The sequence below is a fragment of the Pollachius pollachius genome, assembly GCF_949987615.1.
Source record: "Pollachius pollachius genome assembly, chromosome: 8".
Taxonomy (NCBI): Eukaryota; Metazoa; Chordata; class Actinopteri; order Gadiformes; family Gadidae; genus Pollachius; species Pollachius pollachius.
In genome coordinates, this window is record NC_136941.1 from 26,703,134 (window position 1) to 26,721,915 (window position 18,782).

The 18,782-nt window shown below is 47.6% G+C and overlaps 1 protein-coding gene across 1 annotated transcript in view; it reads left to right on the plus strand.

The window, feature by feature from the left end:
* Positions 1-18,782, plus strand: part of cacna2d2b (calcium channel, voltage-dependent, alpha 2/delta subunit 2b) — a gene marked incomplete at its 3' end in the record, with an annotated part of 56,006 nt that overhangs the window by 15,590 nt on the left and 21,634 nt on the right. The window contains exons 5-15 of the mRNA XM_079742013.1: positions 14,050-14,094; positions 14,265-14,400; positions 14,522-14,653; positions 14,738-14,795; positions 15,314-15,364; positions 16,963-17,062; positions 17,188-17,349; positions 17,571-17,681; positions 17,794-17,872; positions 18,486-18,535; positions 18,662-18,751. Of these exons, the coding sequence (XP_079598139.1) occupies positions 14,050-14,094; positions 14,265-14,400; positions 14,522-14,653; positions 14,738-14,795; positions 15,314-15,364; positions 16,963-17,062; positions 17,188-17,349; positions 17,571-17,681; positions 17,794-17,872; positions 18,486-18,535; positions 18,662-18,751 (1,014 nt within the window). The remainder of the gene's footprint in view (positions 1-14,049; positions 14,095-14,264; positions 14,401-14,521; positions 14,654-14,737; positions 14,796-15,313; positions 15,365-16,962; positions 17,063-17,187; positions 17,350-17,570; positions 17,682-17,793; positions 17,873-18,485; positions 18,536-18,661; positions 18,752-18,782) is intronic.

An 18,782-nucleotide genomic window follows, 5' to 3' on the forward strand; every position in this document is an offset into this window, starting at 1 on the left:
ATGAAGACGGCCTCCAATTCTGAGAAGGCCACGTGTGTCAATGAACGGGTCCAGATTTCTGAGAGGGCTTGCTTTTGGCATCTTTTCTTGTTTTTGAATGCACTTCATCTCTTGGCTGTAGACTTCTTGTTGAACTGCTTGGATGATTACAGCTGACGCTTTCTCTGATTCTTCGACTGTGAATTCAGCTTTGCAGTAATGCCAGCCCTTGCATACTCTGTTCTCTCCGTGATCTGTCTTGGAATGACAGGCTATGTGAACAAGGCAAGTGATTGCTCGAGTTAATGACTTCCAGGTAGAAAACTTAGCAGTGAATCCAGCTGCTTGTGTGAGGCTGTGGTGTTTAAGTCAGAAACCAGAGGGCGGATGTCTGGGTCTGTGCTCGGGTCAACAAGGTCGTAAATGCTCTCAGAATACGCTGGAGGCTCACTGGTGGCTTGGGTTTCACTGAACCTCTCTTTCACATGGAACACGTTGGGGCACGTGTCAAAGAGAGTGGGCCGTTGCAGCTCTATGGTGTTTGTGTGGAATGTGCTAATAGTCAGCGGTCTATGGACATTACCTAGGCAAACATTTCCAACAATGACCCACCCAGGTCTAACTTCTGTGCGTAAGGCAGGTTGTGAGGGCCATTCACCTGTTTGCGGACTTTATGTACTCTGATAATGTCCCGTCCCAATAGAAGCATAATGGGGGCTTGTGGGTCAATGTCTGGGATGAGCTGTGCCACTGAACTTAGATGAGCATGGTGAAGAGCTACTTCGGCGGTCGGAATCGCCTCCCTGTTGTTCGGTATGTCGTCACACTCTATGAGGCTTGGCAATGGGACGCGAACAGTTCCGTCCAGAGACTCCACTTCATAGCCACGGGCCCTTCTGCCTGTTGATTGCTTCACTCCAGCACATGTTCTCAGTGTGTAAGGAGCACTTGGACTTTGGTCGTTGAACATGTCAAAGAACTGTGGGCGAACCAGTGACCTGTTGCTCTGCTCGTCAATGATCGCATACAGTTTCACTGCTTTTTCTCTGTGGCCGGCTGGAAACACTTTGACGAGGCATATCTTCGAGCAGGAGCGATCTGTGAGTTCCCCACCACAGACTTTCGTGCATTTGTTGGTGACCTGAGACTGTGGTGAAGCTCGATTCTCCTCCCCGCCGTACTCAGAAGCAGGGTCAGCCTCCTGCTGCCAGGGTGCGGGTCCAGGGTGAAGCGCTGTATTGTGCCTGTCGCTCTTACACTCGAAACACTGGACATTTAGTTTGCAATTCTTTGCTATGTGAGACGAGCAAGAGAGACATTTAAAGCACACATTGTTTTCTCTGAGGAGTGTTTTGCGCTCGTCAATGGGCTTCTCTCTGAATGCTCGGCACTTACGGAGAGGATGTGGCTTTTTGTGCAACAGACACAGTTTGTCGCCGTCGCCGTATCTTGTTGGAGGCTCACCCATGTCAGATGTGGCTCTGGGTAACACATCTGTCTTGTGGACGGACACTTCCCGCTGTCTGTTCGGCTTCCACCTATCCTCTCTGTTCTGGGGGCCGTGTCTGTGTAGCCGATGAGGCTGAAGCTTGGATAATTTGCAATGCGAGCCTGCTGGCTTACAAATTCGACAAAGAAGCCAAAAGGAGGGTAGCTCACTTGGTTTTGACGCTTGTAGGCTGCGCCAACGTTCACCCACTTGTCCCGGAGACGAGACGGGAGTTTCTGTACAATTGGGTTGACGCCTCTCGCGGTGTCAAGGAAGGCTAGGCCTGGTAAGTCTCCTTCAGCTTTAGCAGCCTGCAGTTCCATCGGTAGATCGCCCAGCTTTGTCAGCTTAGGTCCATCTCAGTTCATTATTTCTGGAAAGCTGTCAGTGCGTTTGAACAGAGCATTTTCTATTGCTTCGGCTGAGCCATATTTTAGCTCGAGCTTTTCCCATGCCATGGCCAGTCCTGCTTCTGGCCGATTGATGTGTATGGCTCTTATCTGTTCAATATGCTCGGCTGACTCCTTCCCGAGCCACTTTAGTAGAAGATCCATCTCCTCGCTCGGTTCCAGGTTTAAGCCGACGGCAGTCAAAAAGGAACGCTTCCATGCTCTGTAGTTTTGGGGTTTGTCATTGAAGTGAAGCAAGCCTGTAGCGACGACTTCACGGCGGGCCAGATACCTGACAAAGTCATTTATGTGTGAACTGCCGTCATTGCAGTCTGGTGGTATGGCGTGGCGTGCGGGAAAAGGCCTGGTGTTATGATTTTGTGGTCTGTAGTGGTGTGCAGGAGTAGCATGCTCACCGCTGGACTTGATTTGAGGTAGACGAATGTCTCCAGGCAGCCTGTTGAATGGCTCGTGGCTGTCCTCGTATGTGCTGATGTAAGGCTGCTGTGAGACGAGACAATGTGGAGCAGTATTGTTCTGATGGGGATAGAAAGGACTGGCTTCAGGTTTTAGTGGTGGAGGTGACACGTGGCTAGTGCCCGGCGCTGTCTTTGCTCGTGTGTCACCGTTATCACATGACTAATTCTGAATCCCTTTCTTTAAGTTGATCAAGCAAATACTGCTTTGTGCGTTGTGAGGCTTCTAAAGGAACAGAGTCTATGTTCAGGTCACAACTATGTCGCTCAACCTTAACATCAGCAGCAGCTTCAAATGCCTCTGCTTCAGCAATGGCTGCCGCAGCCTCTTTTTTATGTTTGAGCATTTCTAAAGACACTTCCAACTTAGCTTGTTGTAGCCTCAGATTAGCTTCCTCTTCAGCATAGGATAGCCGTGCCTTAGCTGCTTCGGCTCTTGCTCTTGCTCTGACTGCTGCAGACCCCGTTGATGATGAACTTGATCTCTCTGAACAACATACTTGCGAGTGTGTCCTTAACGATGCGCTGTGCGGGTTTTCCTGTATTGCTGTACTTCCATGCGAACTCTCCTCCGTAGCCCTTGACTGTAGAGAATGCTCCGTTGATCGTCCCATGGATGCGTGTGACGACATCATGTCGGCTGGCTTCCAACTAGCTCCGATTTATCTTGCTTGCTATATAGCCGTTGTTTCACTGTGCCGTCCTCGATATGTCTGTTAATACCCTGACGGCCAGCTAAACTCTTTCCCAAAACACCAAGACTCTGCAGACGTATATCTCACTTCCACAGGTTTATTGGACGCACATGGGAAAAGGTGAAACTGCAACACACAAATAAAGGGCAGAGAAATCAGAAGTGTCTTACAATGAAAACTATACAAACTTATCAAAATAGTGATTACTACCTTAAAATTAAATCAGAATACGTACCAACGATGCTATGTAAAGCACAAGATCTTGGCGATTAAATTGTTCTGGATTTACATATTTCAACGGAACACTGAACCAGCTAGACGCAAAATGAGTTTACTTCCTGGAGTCACGCGATAGGCCGATTGGAACCGCGTGTCTTAAAGGGAACGCGTCCTGAATAGAAACGCATACCTGGAACATGGAACTTGTACGCGTAACAAAACAACGTTATTATTAACTGCAGTCAGGAACGACACATTGCCACATCAATGACAACACTAAACCAACCTGTGAGGTATACTACAAACCTCGCTGAACATATCGACAGAGAGGCAACTCGCGATCAAAGCTCACTTAGGATTCGATTAGTCGAGCCAGGTTTTCCGCTTTAGGTTCCATGCGTGTTCACGTGAAAGGGGTGTTTATCACGTCATTTCACTCACCTTGCGGATAAGTGAAAAGATTCTGCATATTGTATACAAAATAACTGCCAAATGCAGAATTGTTCAATATTAATCCCAACAGAGTGATGATGATTTCAAAATGCATAAGCAACGTACAACCTGCCTTATTCTATAATTTAGGTAATTCACTTTAAATACACTCTATGTAAGAAATGTATGGCATATGTTTTCATCTGCTGAGAGGTAGCGGCGGTGGCGTAGTGGATTATCATAAGGCCCGCAACCGGGGTTCAAATCTCGCCGGTGTATCATCATGCCTTTTACCCCCATATATGTGGTGCCAGCACGGCCTTGTGAATATGGCTTCAAGTTTGAAATAAGCATAAAAATATAATTCCATAAACTTTGAATAAGTACTTCATATTCAAGACAATTAGGACCTTTTAAGCTTCACATAAATGCACGTCACTTGGGAGACGAACCCATCACGCAGAAATTCAAGACAGACGCGCTACCTCCACTCCACCACTCTCTCATGGGGACACAATGCGCAACAGTAAGCATTGTCTACATAAGGTCCAACAAGGACGATCAAATAGTGAATACCCTCTGACGAGAACCTGTATCTCTCGTAAAGAATATTCTCAGGCAATGCTTAGGGATCGGTCCCGAAAGAGCCTCTGTCGGAGAAACCACTATATGAAACAGGCTCCGAGGTCCACGGAAACACCCACAAATGGTGACGCCATTGTCGAAGGAGGGGCTAGGAAGCTGCGCACGCTGATCTTAACTGATAGACTTAGCTGAAAACCTGCTCCCGACCAGGTTTGGTTGACAGCATAAGTCACCATGGTGATACAGCGACGCTAAAAGATCGGCTTTCGTGTCACAGCTAACCCAGGCTTTGAGCGCACCATACCTCGCTAACCCACTAATCGAGGTTCGTAGTACAGACCACTGGTCTCACAGGAATCAGTGAAATGACCACGGGCGCTTAACTCAAAATCCATGGTGGCCTCACAGAATAACTTGAATTGTCTGTGATATGCCCACGGATTTTGCTCCAATGCAAGTTGATGACACTCATATTCCGTGGCACACACACAGATCCACATTTCAACGATCGAGTCATCCTGGTCTCACAGGGATCCGTGAATACACACACATATATATATATATATATATATATATATATATATATATATATAATATGGGAATGGGAGCGTTTCTCCGTTTTTTTAGTCTTCCACAGAACGAAATGTAAACCCATGCATTTTGAATGGGAGCGTTTCACTGACTTTTTTGTGCTCCACAGAACGAAACGAGAGAGAGAGAGAGAGAGAGAGAGAGAGAGAGAGAGAGAGAGAGAGAGAGAGAGAGAGAGAGAGAGAGAGAGAGAGAGAGAGAGAGAGAGAGAGAGAGAGAGAGAGGGCCCTACTTAATGGTCTGAAATCAAGTGAAAAGTGTGAAATGGAAGTAGCTTTGTGGGCGGATCTCTGGCACTGTTGCTATTATATCAACGGATAAATGACTCTTGCGCCCCACACAAATCTAAAATAGGTTGGTCTGAATACCTTTAGGTGTATTTTAGGAGTAACATGCAGTAAACCAATGAGAGTGCCATCTCCCATCCCTTTTCAGAGCCATGAGCGCATTTCAACATCAGTTGATATTTTGACAGCGCGTTTGCAGTCTCCGATGAGACAGCTGCATGACCACATGATGTACTAACTTCAAATGGCTCCGTTTATGGCCAAATAATATGGCCTAATTCACAAATGGAATAGTGTTTTCTTCTACAACTTCAGAAATTCTGAGTCGTCATGCAAATTTCGATGAAGAAAACATAACACATATTCTTTTAAACACTCAATCGCGGTAAAACAATGATTTCTCACAATCAAATACTCATCAATCCTAAAAGTTATGGGCTTGTACACAACGTCTGTGTCAAGGAAATATGTGTTTGCTCTACGGTGTTTGCAGATGCATTGATTTAGAAGTACATATTATTACCGCTGTATCAGCTGTTCTTTCCCAAATAATTTAACCAACGCTATCATTTACCCTAGAACGAGATTTTGTTTTGGAAGGCTGGGATATAGCCTACTTTGCTTGAGTTTATTATTGTTATTATTATTTTAACTCATGGCATAGCCTACTACATTGTTCATTCATGCAGACCCTATGGATCTTTTTTTTCCACAATCCACATCATCATCATAAAATTGAAACTAACCAAATCATTTGCATGTTTGTGCTGTGTATAGCCTACTGCTGTGTAAGCTTACGTTGCAGTTCTGCAAATTAGCAACAATACATGCGTCGGTGTAGGAAGTCGCACTGGGTGTAAGATAGGGCCCAGAGAGAGAGAGAGGGAGATAGAGAGAGCTAGAGAGAGAGAGAGCTTCAGAAGGGGTGTGCGCAGATAGTGCAGTGCACCCTATTTTATTTATATGTCAAAACCTCAAATGTAACAAAGGGTCAATGCTTTGTATTATGGATACTCCAATTTTTGCAGCAGATCATTTATTTATTTATTTTGTTGCTTCGAGGAGGTCTGTTGGTCTCCATATATACTAAATAAATAAATATATAAATAATATATGTATGTATGTATGTATGTATGTATGTGTATATATATATATATATATTTATATATATATATATATACATCCCCAGCGATGTGAACGCGCCAATGGTCCCACTGTGCAATGCGTCGTCGGAGTGACGTCTTTTCTGTGTCATTATTGGTCTTCAAATTTGGGTCCACTGAATGGGTTGTTCTGTAACACCAGGCAACGTCTTTTTTTCGACGTCTAATGTTGACGTCTGTCGGATCTCCGTGTAAGGGCTATTTATAGTATAGTAGTAATGTAGACTAATTTTAGACGTCTTTTTATACTACTTCTTAATATTTCAAGGTGTTTTCTTTACCATTAGTTTTCTTGTAGCTGTAGCATTTCACCTTTGAACTGGGTACATTTTTGGACGTCATTTGGCCGCCTATGTAAGGTGCAGGTAGGCCCGTCGCGAGAAGGCAAGCAAACCAAGCAATTGCTTGGGGCCCCGAGCTGGCCTCGGGCCCCAACGACAAACTGATGGGCGATCGGCATAGGCGACCTAGTCCTAGGGCGGCAAATGTGTTGAAGGCGCCATCTGGTGGCGCCCTTAATTAATTAAATTATATGAGACAAGCGAAACAAAACATGTTTACCAAACATGTTCCCAAATGGAACGGATAAGGCAGGGGACAGGCGATTAATTGATAGCCCGCATTGAAACTCTCACTGTAGTATGCACTCTCCCCCCCTCCCCCCGCTCGGAAGTCTTGCTTGGGGCCCCCAAATTCCTTGAAACGTCCTTGGGTGCAGGAAATGTATACATGATGTTGTAGTGCCGAGAGACGGGACTCGGAGGCGGAGTATCCAGCACTGAGTTTTAATTAACAACTTGAAAACCAGTACATTCCAAAAACCAACAGGACTGAACTGAGACGGTCGTTCCGTCTGCTAAAAGAGTCCGTGCTAGACACACCCCCCACCCATAGTTCCGTGGGTGAATTATGTTAACCACCACACAAGCCCCCCCAGAATTCACCCATAGTCAAAGTCCTTGTGACGGGAAGGGGCGACGACCCGACCCCTTCGCGAGCGGATGACAGGGGCCGAGGCAGAGGAAGCAGCAGGCACGTCGGTGCCGTCCACCAACTCGGACGTCCCGGCAGTCAACGAGGTCGAGGGAGTCTCAACGGCCAGCATGGGGTGCGGTGCAGGCGGACGTCCCCGTCGTGGGGGTTGCGCCACCTCCACCTGTCTGGAAACGTCCAAGTTAGCTGGCTTAATCCTATCCCCGGAAACGGTCTCAGGCCTACCCCCGACGTCTACCACCAGGCACTTGTCGCCGCGGCGTAAAACCCTGAGCTGGCCATCGTAAGGAGGGCGTAGGGGACCACGGTGGGCGTCGTGGCGAATAAAGACATAGTCCACCGCGCGCAGATCGGAGGGCATGCGGAAAGTGGGGGTGCCATGTTGCGACGTGGGAACGGGCGCGAAAACCTTGGCGGTTTCCAGGAGAGAGGAACGTTGTTTAGCCGCCGGCCATGGAAACGAGGCGTCAGGAATAAAATCCCCTGGCACTCGTAGGGCCTGCCTGTAGACCAGCTCTGCCGATGAGGACTGCAGGTCCTCCTTAGGGGCACACCTGAGGCCGAGCATTACCCATGGCAGCCTATCCACCCAGTCGCCGTCATGGAACGGTGGAAACGTTCGCACAAGCCATTTGCCTGGGGGTGATAGGCGGTAGTGTGGTGCAGCTTGACCCCCAACCCCTCAGCCACCGCATTCCAAAGTTCCGAGGTGAACTGCGAGCCCCGGTCTGAGGAAAGGTCTGAAGGAGTCCCAAAGCGCGCGACCCACATGCCAATGAACGCGCGCGCCACGTCAGAAGCCGACGTCGAGGAGAGGGGAACAGCTTCAGGCCAGCGGGTCGTCCTGTCGACCATGGTGAAGAGGTAGGTAAACCCGTGAGAGGAGGGATGCGGTCCAACCAGGTTGACGTGGTCGAACCTCCTCTTGGGAACAGTAAACTCTCCAAAGGAGGCCTTAATATGGCGGTGCATCTTGGACCGTTGACAGTCAACGCATGAGCTGACCCAAGCACTAACGCCCTTTCTAAGGCCCTGCCACACAAACCTCTGGGAAACCAATTTCACCGATGGCTTCCTGCCGGGGTGGGAAAGGCCATGCAACGCCTCAAAAACTGGCCGGCGGCAGGTCACCGGGACCAGCGGTCGAGGCTGGCCCGTGGGGACGTCGCACCATAGCCTCACGTCTGAGCTGGCCACCGCGATCTCCAGGCGCAAACCCGTATCCGAATTCCTCAGGTTCTGGACCCCATGGTCGGAGGCCTGGTCCGCGCTCATACGGACGTAATCCAGGCCCAGTTGGACGGCTCCGATGACTGTTCTGGAGAGGCAGTCTGCGACCACGTTGGACTTGCCAGCAATGTGTCGGATGTCCGTGGTGTACTCGGAGATGTACGAAAGCTGGCGCTGCTGGCGGGCAGACCACGGTTCCGCCACCTTGGACATGCAGAATGTTAGCAGCTTGTGGTCCACGAAAGCCGCAAACTCTCGGCCTTCCAGGAGGAACCGGAAGTGGCGGATCGCCAGCCAGAGTCCAAGGAGTTCCCTGTCAAACGTGCTGTATGTGCGCTCCCTGGGGGTCAACTGGCAACTGAAAAAGGCGAGTGGCTGCCAGGCACCATCGACCCATTGTTCGTGCACCGCGCCAACGGCGTAGTCAGACACGTCGGTGGTGATGGCGATGGGGGCATTATGTGACTGATGGGCCAACGTGGTGGCCTGGCCCAAGGCGGCCTTCGTGGCCTCGAATGCCTTCGCCCTCTCCGCCGTCCAGTCGACAGCCTGGCCAGCGAACTTGTCCTTGAGAGCCCCATACAGCGGGCGCATGACTTGAGCCGCCTGGCGGATGAACCGGTGGTAAAACGTCACCATCCCCAGAAATTCTCGGAGCTCGAGCTGTGTGCGGGCGGGGGAAAGCAGAAATCGCCTCCACTTTCGATGGAAGAGGGGCGGCCCCATCTTTGTTGATGAGATGCCCCAGGAAGTGGATGGAGGACAACCCGAACAGGCACTTTGCCGGGTTGATGATCAGTCCGTGCTGGTCGAGCCTCATGAAGAGGGCGCGTAGGTGACCCTGGTGCGCCAGCTACTCCTTTTCGGAGTAGCTGGCGACCAGGATGTCGTCCAAATATACGAAGACGAAAGGCATCCCCCTGAGCGCCGAGTCCATTAACCGCTGGAAGGTCTGAGCGGCGTTTTTGAGTCCGAACGGCATATGCAGGAACTCAAATAACCCGAAAAGTGTCACTACTGCCGTCTTGGCGATGTCCGAGGGATGCACTGGTACCTGGTGGTAACCGTGCACCAGGTCCATCTTCGGGAAGACCCGCTTGCCTGCCAGGTGTGCTGAGAAGTCCTGGAAGTGCGGGATTGGGTAGCGGTCGGGCGTGGTAACGTCATTCAGGCGGCGGTAATCCCCACAAGGTCGCCACCCACCGTCTGGCTTGGGAACGATTTGGAGGGGTGAGGCCTAGGGGCTGTCTGAGCGGCGGATGATGCCCAGGCGCTCCATGTTGGCGAACTCCGACCTAGCGACCTTCAGCCTGTCGGGGTTAAGTCGTCGGGCCCTAGCATAGACGGGAGGGCCTTTGGTGTCTATATGATGCTCTACACCATGTTTCGTCGGGACCGCGAAAAAGGTAGGTCAGGTTATACCGGGGAACTCCCTGAGCAGGCGTGGATATTCGTCCCTCTCTGAGAGGAAGCTGGAGAGCCCGCTGTAAGCTGCTTGACCGCGGTCACATGCAAACGAGGAGAACGTCCGTGTGTCCACCAGGCGGTTGTTTTTGACGTCTACTAGCAGATTGTGCGCACAAAGGAAATCCGCGCCGAGGAGGGGAAAGGAGATGTCGGCCGTGACGAAATCCCACCTGAATCACTGGCCTCCAAAACACAGGTCCTCAGTCTTTGTACCATATGTGCGGATGGGTGTGTCGTTAGCGGACCTCAACTGTGGACCATGGACGCCAAGCGCGGTGTCCTCCGCTGTAGCCGGCAGGACGCTTCTCTGAGCGCCGGTGTTGCAAAGAAACTTGCGGCCGGAGAGAGTGTCCCTGATGAACAATAGCCAGGTTGACGCGCCTGCACTCACGGCCACTAATGAGCACAAGCCTTGGCGTTTCCCGTCGGTTTGAAATCGCACGGGGACTGGCTCCTCTTTGCCTATTGAAAATAGCACATACCTGTGCTGGCGCGGCCCTTGGCGGCCACTGGGGCTCTGTTAGCTAGTCCGTCATTGTCCGGGGGGTAGACACTGCATGTTGGGGCTAGCACCTCGGGTACGAAACTCTGAGCAGCCTGGAAAAACCGGTCTGCTTCTTCTGCCAACGCGCATGGCTCGGTAATCCTCGTGCCCGCGAGCGCCGTCCGGACCTGCGGTGGCATGTGTTGGAGGAACAGCTCCATGAAGAGGAAGTTAGGCTCTTCAGCACCCAGCAGGTTGAGCATCATCTCCATATGCTCAGAGGGTTTGCTGTCCCCGAGGCCCCGAATAGCCAACAACCGTTGGGCCCGCTCTGACTGCGACAGCTCAAAAGTCTTCAAGAGGTCTTTGAGGTCTCTGTACTTGCCCTGGTTCGGGGGATTCGCTATGAAATTCGCCGCGCGGGTCACAGTGGATCTCCCCAGCGCCGATACGTCGTGGTAATAGCGTGCGGTGTCGTCCGTGACGTCACGGATGGCGAACTGTGCCTCTGTCTGCGCGAACCACGCCATCGGTGAAAACTCCCAGAACTCCGGCAACTTGATAAAAGCGTTATTCGCCATGTTCGTTTTGGTCCCTGAAGCTTCAGCGAGACCTACGTCGGGGTCACCAACTTGAAAACCAGTACATTCCAAAAACCAACAGAACTGAACTGAGACGGTCGTTCCGTCTGCTAAAAGAGTCCGTGCTAAACACGCCCCCCACCCATAGTTCCGTGGGTGAATTATGCTAACCACCACAATGTAATATTTATTTATTATATTTTTTGTTATTTTACATTTCCTGGTTTATGTGTGTGTGTGTGTTCGTATATGCTTGTGCACTGGTTTGTGGGCTACTGGTTAAGGAGTTGGACCAGTAACCGGAGGGTGGACGGTTTGAATCCCGACCAGTACACAAAAAATTGACCTCCAAAAATGTGTTCCCGGGCTCCCGGATGGGTCAAAAGCATGCGAGTGATAGGGAGGGAGTGAGAGAGAGCCACTGATCAGTCCATATAATTTCTCCGACGTCCACAAACGGCCACATTTGGACTATAAATAGCCCTTACACAGAGTTCCGAAGGACGTCAACATTAGACGTTCGGTAGACGTCGCCTGGCGTAACAAAACAACCCATTCAGTGGACCGAAATTTGACGTCCAATAATGACACAGAAAAGACGTCACTCCGACGACTCATTGCGCAGTGGGATGTAATAAACATATATATATAGTTATTTATTCATTTATTATATACAGAGTCCACCAGACCTCCTCGAAGCAACTATATATATATATATATATATATATATATATATATATATATATATATATATATATATATATATATATATATATAATATAAATATGATCTGCTGCAAAAATTGGAGTATCCATAATACAAAGCTTTGACCCTTTTTCTTGTTGCATTTGTGGTTTTGATATATGCAATATGAATACGGTGCACTGTACTATCTGCGCACACCCCTTCTGAAGCTCTCTCTCTCTCTCTCTCTCTCTCTCTCTCTCTCTCTCTCTCTCTCTCTCTCTCTCTCTCTCTCTCTCTCTCTCTCTCTCTCTCTCTCTCTCTCTCTCTCTCTCTCTCTCCTCTCTCTCTCCCTCTCGCTGTCTCTCTTTCGCTCTCTCTCCCTTGTTTCGTTCTTTGGAGCACTGAGAAATATTCCCATTCAAAATACATGGGTTTACATATTGTTCCGTGGATGACGAAAAAGTCTGAGAAATGCTCCCATTCCCATATTGTGTATATACATATATATAAATATATATATTCACGGATCCCTGTGAGACCATTGGAGCAAAATCCGTCATATAGGGCATATCATGGACAATTTAGTGTGAGACCTGGTTGCACTAAACACAATACCATACACAACCGGCACTCAATACAATTAAATACTATACAATATATATCAACACTACTATAAAAGGGGCAGTGACACTAACACCACTGTATACATGATGGACGGAGCTCTGTCTGGCCTGCAGTTTATGTTAATGTCCAGTTCCGAGCGAGGGTTAGGCTTCTGTGACACACAAAAAGTATCATGCACCTTTCAAAAGGGGGCAGTTGAGACAATGAGATTTCAGAGCGAGACTTTTCCTTGAACAAGCCTTAGTTGGACACGATAACAAACAGGCCAGATCAAGCTAAAGGTAAAGAAAAAAAGTGATTTCTTTGTAGGGATCCTTTCCATAATGATAGAATATAATCAGTGGAAAAACAACCCTTTTACATTCACCCCGCATAATTTTCCCAAGGATTACATTGCAGCCCGTTCAGCAGATTATCATTATTAGTTTAGATCCATTAGACCTAAAATGATCAGCAAATACGGTCTAGATGGAAAAATCCTGAAGCTCTCTTTATGTAGAGTTTGATTTCCTTGTACACTGAAACAAAAACATGTACAAACCATCTTCTTTTATTATATACTTAAATATTGTATTATAATGATACAATATTTGATTATATAAGAAAAGCAGATGTGATAATATTCTATAAGAATATACTAAAGGAACTATATTTTCATACTCAATTGAAACATTAGGGTGAAATCCACATTTCTTATTTGTTTTACATTGTATTACGCTGCTCACAAAAAAAGTACACTATATTAAGCTCTGCAACGACATGAAACACTATATAAGATATACATTATTCAACTTAAACTTGGGGAGGGGGTGACATTATTTGTGTTTTATGATATGTACCACACTGCAGACATTACCTACCAAATATATTGCATACTTTTAGTGTGCAGGACCTGAGTTATAACCAAACAGGTTTGAAGAAGAAAAAGCTGAGCTAGTGTTTTCTTCTCTGCAGGAGAACTAGAACCGCTGACCTTAATACCAGAGGCCCTCATGCCTCCGGTCTCTCCCTGTAAAGATAAAGGGCCCGGGCCCCCAGCTCTGTCAGGGTGGGAGATGTTGACATGATAGGAGGGAGAGCTAATGTCCAGCTCGGAGCTGATCCACGCTCACTCTACTTTTCCGATCGGTCTGCTTCATTAGCCCATTGAATTTCCCCATACCTCGGGCCCCTTGAATGCCTCCTTCCACTCTGTCTCTCTCATGAGGGGCCGTTCACCATGGGCATCATCACTCCCGCTGTGAACTCCTCATGCGCGAAGCAGCTGACGCCCCGGCTGAAAGCCATCCGCTCATCTCCACACTCTGGGGATGAGGAGTTAAAGTGATGGACGTTTAGGGGATGTGCTTTTACACGCGCACACACGCACCTAGGCATGCACACGCACGCACGAATGCACGCAGGCACGCACATGGCAATGGCAGAGAAAGCAGTTTGATTAGAATTCAGCACAGAGTACCAAATCCAGCCATTAATCCTAGTTATTCAACAAAAAGTTATCCAACCAAAAAACAAATCACTAAACCATCCCCATGGTATGGGCAAAAAGCGTGGAACTCTTTTGGCCTGAACAAGAGCCACACTAATTCTCAGAGGCCTGAAAGAGGTCCTTCATTCTGGTTCAAGGATTGGCGTTGACATGGTTTGATCCTCCTGTCTGTATGTTTCTGTCGTACAGGAGTTGGACATGGCTTATTATGATTCAAAGGCAGAGCTGGACTACGTGAGTCGGATACAAATTGGAATACATTTGAGAATACATATTTAAAAATGAGATTCAGTTGCAGTTATTTTCACTGCTTTTCATCTTTACTTTGCCACATTTTAATTATGTATGATGTTAGTGGGACCCACAGACTAAGCGGATGCATATGTTTTCATGTGTCCTGGTAGGACTTGATGGATGGTGATGGGGACATGGAAAACCCGTCCCATATCAAGCTGGAATTTGTCTACGATCCAAACTTCAAAAACAACGTCAACTACTCCTACACTGCAGTTCAGATCCCTACAGACATCTACAAAGGAGGCAAGAGGCTCCCCTGCAGGATCTCCTTCTCCTCTCTTAACACCGTATGATTGATGGGTTCTAGACGTGTCTGATGGCCGATCGGTCTCTCTCCGGCTGGTGTTCCCCTCTGCACTCACAGCCCCTGTCATCCTGAACGAGCTGAACTGGACGCAGGCCCTGGAGAAGGTGTTCATGGAGAACAGCCGGGAGGACCCCTCGCTGCTCTGGCAGGCCTTTGGCAGCGCTACGGGCGTCACCCGCTACTACCCCGGTGAGAGCCCTCCCCTCACCACCACCCTTCCACCTGACATGTAAACCCTGCGCCGGATGTTACATCTTGTTTCGGTCTCCTCAGCCACGCCTTGGAGAGCTCCTGATAAGATCGACCTCTACGATGTCAGGCGCCGGCCCTGGTACTGCCCTTGCCTCCAAGCCTGTGTTTGCGTTTGTGTTTGTATTTTGTGTTTGCGTTCGTGTTTGTAGTTTGCGTTTGTGTTTGTGTTAGTAGTTTGCGTTTGCGTTCGTGTTAGTAGGTTGCGTTTGCGTTTGTGTTTTGTGTTTGTATTTTGCGTTTGCGTTTGTGTTTTGAATTTGTGTTTCTGTTTGCGTTTGTTTGTGTTTTGCGTTTGTGTTTTGCGTTTGTGTTTGTATTTTGCGTTTTCGTTTGTGTTTTGAATTTGTGTTTGTGTTTGTATTTTGCGTTTGTGTTTGTAGTTTGCGTTTGTAGTTTGCGTTTGTGTTCGTGTTTGTGTTAGTAGTTTGCGTTTGTGTTATGTGTTTGTGTTTGTATTTGGCGTTCGTGTTTTGCGTTTTTGTTTTTGTTTGTGTTTTGAATTTGCGTTTGCGTTTGTGTTTGTGTTTGAATGCCTGTACAGTTAAGTCAGCGGTTTGCGTTCATAACGGAGCCTTACCTTGTTTCTCTGTGTTACAGGTACATTCAGGGGGCATCATCACCAAAAGACATGGTTATTCTGGTCGATGTGTGAGTAAAATAACATGAATAATTATGAATGTGAACACATTTTTATCTATTACCAACAAACACATTAGCAACCACCAGTTTTAAAGATCCACTCAATATCGATGAGTTCCAATCACTTATTGTTCATCCTGAAAGTTAACACCTGCACATACACTTCTCTGCCCTGTCAGAATCGTCGTACTGCCACTCCTGTCATATGATGATATACAACAACAGTTCAGTGAGAATGAGCTTAGAGCCACACCGTCCTAGCAGGGAGTTTCTTCCATTCTTCACCAGTCGGCCATTAAGTCCAAAAATGTATTCAAATTAGAAGATGTTTATTCATACTATCAGCTGTTAATTGTTTCATAAAGGGGACATATTATGAAAACAACACTTTTCCTGAGATTGGGGTGTTGTTTTGGGTCTCTGGTGCTCCCACACGCATACAAACTATGAAAAAAATACCCCGCCTGCAGTTACCAAACGAGCGAGTCAGTTTCGGCGCCCCCTCCTACGTAGGAAGGGGGCACAGTTTAATGTTACCTCCCACTTCCCCACTCCCCTCCAATCAGAGCATAGCAAAGATTATTTGGACCAGCGGACGAGCACTGGGCGGAGATGTTCGCGCATTTCAGAAGCAGGCATTTCATACAAAAATAGATTTTTGTCAGTTTGCCATGCGACCGCCTGACTGCCTGACAGGCAGTCAGGCGGAGCTCCCGGACTGCTGCCGAAGCTCTGGTGGCAGTCCGGGAGCTCCAGCGGGGGAGCTTCGGCGGCAGTCCGGAGGAGGCGACGTGGAGGGGAAAGGGATTGTACTCCGGGAGCTGAGCTGCCGGAGTACAATCCCTTTCTCATCCATGAGGCAGTTCAATATGGACTCCGGAGAGTCAAGGCCAAAGTTCCTTTCCCCCAATCCTTCTCAACCACGGCCGAGATATTCCCCACTAGAGTCTTAACTTGTTGTGGAAGTACCAGAGACGTCAGACGCAGTCTTTATGATTCATATGATTCATAATATCATCCGAGGCGCACATAGCTTTTGGCCGTGATATTATATATAATATTATATAAATACCCATGTATAATATTATTATTATATTATATTATATAGATATAGAGCTCCAGGAGTCCGCAAACGTCAACAATCCCTTCTCCTCCATGCGGTGGTTCAGTCTGACAGCTCATTGGCCAATAGGCAGCAGCTCATTGGTCAATGGGCAGCAGCTCATTGGTCAATGGGCAGCAGCTCATTTGCATTAAAGCTACAGACACCAGAAGCGGCTCATTCTGAAGGGACTGAAACAGAGGGGAATAGCTGTAGGCAAGATTTGTTTTCCTAAAAGCTATTTCCAGCAAATAGCTTCAAAAACAGGTTTTCTGGAACTCATATTCTATGTTTACCTGTTGGGAAAACACCATAATATGTCTTCCTTAAACCAAAGAGACCAAATAAAAGCAATGAGAAATATTTATTCAAGGTAGTCTTTAATCCTATCCAAGTGATATACAATACAATAAAAATTGGTAATAACAAACGAAATAAATGCAGCCAATAATCAAATCGATACCACACATACTGACTTTGTTCCCAAAACTGGCTCTGTCTCCAGGAGCGGAAGTGTGAGCGGCCTGACTCTGAAGCTCATCAAGGCCTCAGTGATGGAGATGCTAGACACGCTGTCTGACGACGACTACGTCAACGTGGCAAGGGTCCGTATCCACTACACTAAGTATCGACCTTGCCCATTGATTCCTCCATCGCTGGGCTCCACTCCACTGCAGTCTGTCTCTCTCCATCAGAAACATGGCTAAGGCTCCTTTCTCCCCGTGCTTAGTTCAACGAGAAGGCAGAGGCTGTGGTCCCCTGCTTCAAACATCTGGTCCAGGCCAACATACGCAACAAGAAGATCTTCAAGGATGCGGTGCAGCAAATGCAAGCCAAAGGCACGACTGACTACAAGTCAGGCTTTCATTTTGCCTTCAACCAGCTGTTGAATGTGAGTTACTAAAAGCCAGACATTGCTAACCAAATTTAAGCTGTATCTGTTTCAAAAACTCCATCGCCGTTCCTGTTTTTGTCCTTTACAATTTACAATTTACTTGACTAAATCAGATGTTAGCTAAATCGTAGGACACAGTTAGACCAGCCTGGGTTCAACTCATTTCATTCTGGTTGTTTCTCTTTTCTCCTTCTCTCCGCAAACAACATGTTTTGCAGAAGACAAACGTCCCTCGAGCAAACTGCAATAAAATCATAATGTTATTCACGGACGGCGGGGAGGATAGAGCGCAGGATATCTTCGTGCAGTACAACTGGCCTAATAAAACCGTTTGTTTCTCCACAAGCCTTGGGAACTTGATGTCTTCAGCACAGTTATAAATACCCTCAAATACTGATTTTCTGGCTTTCCTTTTTAACGATCAATGTCCAATCTTTTTAGGTTCGAGTATTTACCTTCTCTGTCGGTCAACACAACTATGATGTCACACCCCTGCAGTGGATAGCATGCACCAATAAAGGTAGGTGGAAATAGCTCTTTCATGGACTCTAAGGTGAAGTAATGCTGCATTGTCGTTTCTGAAGTGCTATACATATCCATAATGCACTCTGGATAGCAATGGCATTAAAGGGCTCAGGGAGCTGATCTTCCTGACACATGCAGAGCATAAGTCATGTGCCATTCTAGAAAGATAATAATAGAACTGCAATATAAATGTTGTATCATAGTATGCATAATTAAAAGGATGTATCTTACACCTAATTCTCAGTACATCCACAACAAATCTCTGTATTTAAATTAGAAAAAGGTTGGACTATTAAATAGTGGGGTACATAAAATGGCAAAATCCAAGTAGAATACAAATTTGAACGGTATTGCATAATGGTATCAGGGGCATCTTATAATGGACAATCGACATTTTAAATCATTCCGGAAAACAGAGATAAAGATCAATATTTAATGCAAATAGTATTCCAGTTTAGGTATCTTTAAGTGTTAATGTACAGCTCTTGTAATGTCTAGTAAATTGTGCCGTATTGATCAACCCTTTTGGCTCCTGAATCAATAGAATCTCTCTCTCCCCCTCCCTCTCTTGTTGTCTCGTTTGTCTCCCTCCTTCCTTCCCCTGCCAGGTTACTATTTTGAGATCCGCTCCATCTGCGCTATAAGGATTAACACCCAGGTGGGTTTGTCTGGTGTGTGTACAGCAGCTGACTCCCCCCCTCCCCAATGTCTCTGGGGTGTTATGTCTCTGCTCCACTGATGAGCCTGCCCACCGCTGTGGTTGTTGTTACTGCCCTGTGCTTAGGAGTACCTGGACGTGCTGGGTCGCCCCATGGTGCTGGCCGGGGGTATCGCCAAGCAGGTGCAGTGGACCAATGTCTACCAGGACGCCCTGGTAAGAGCCTGGGCGAGGACTCTGGATCCAT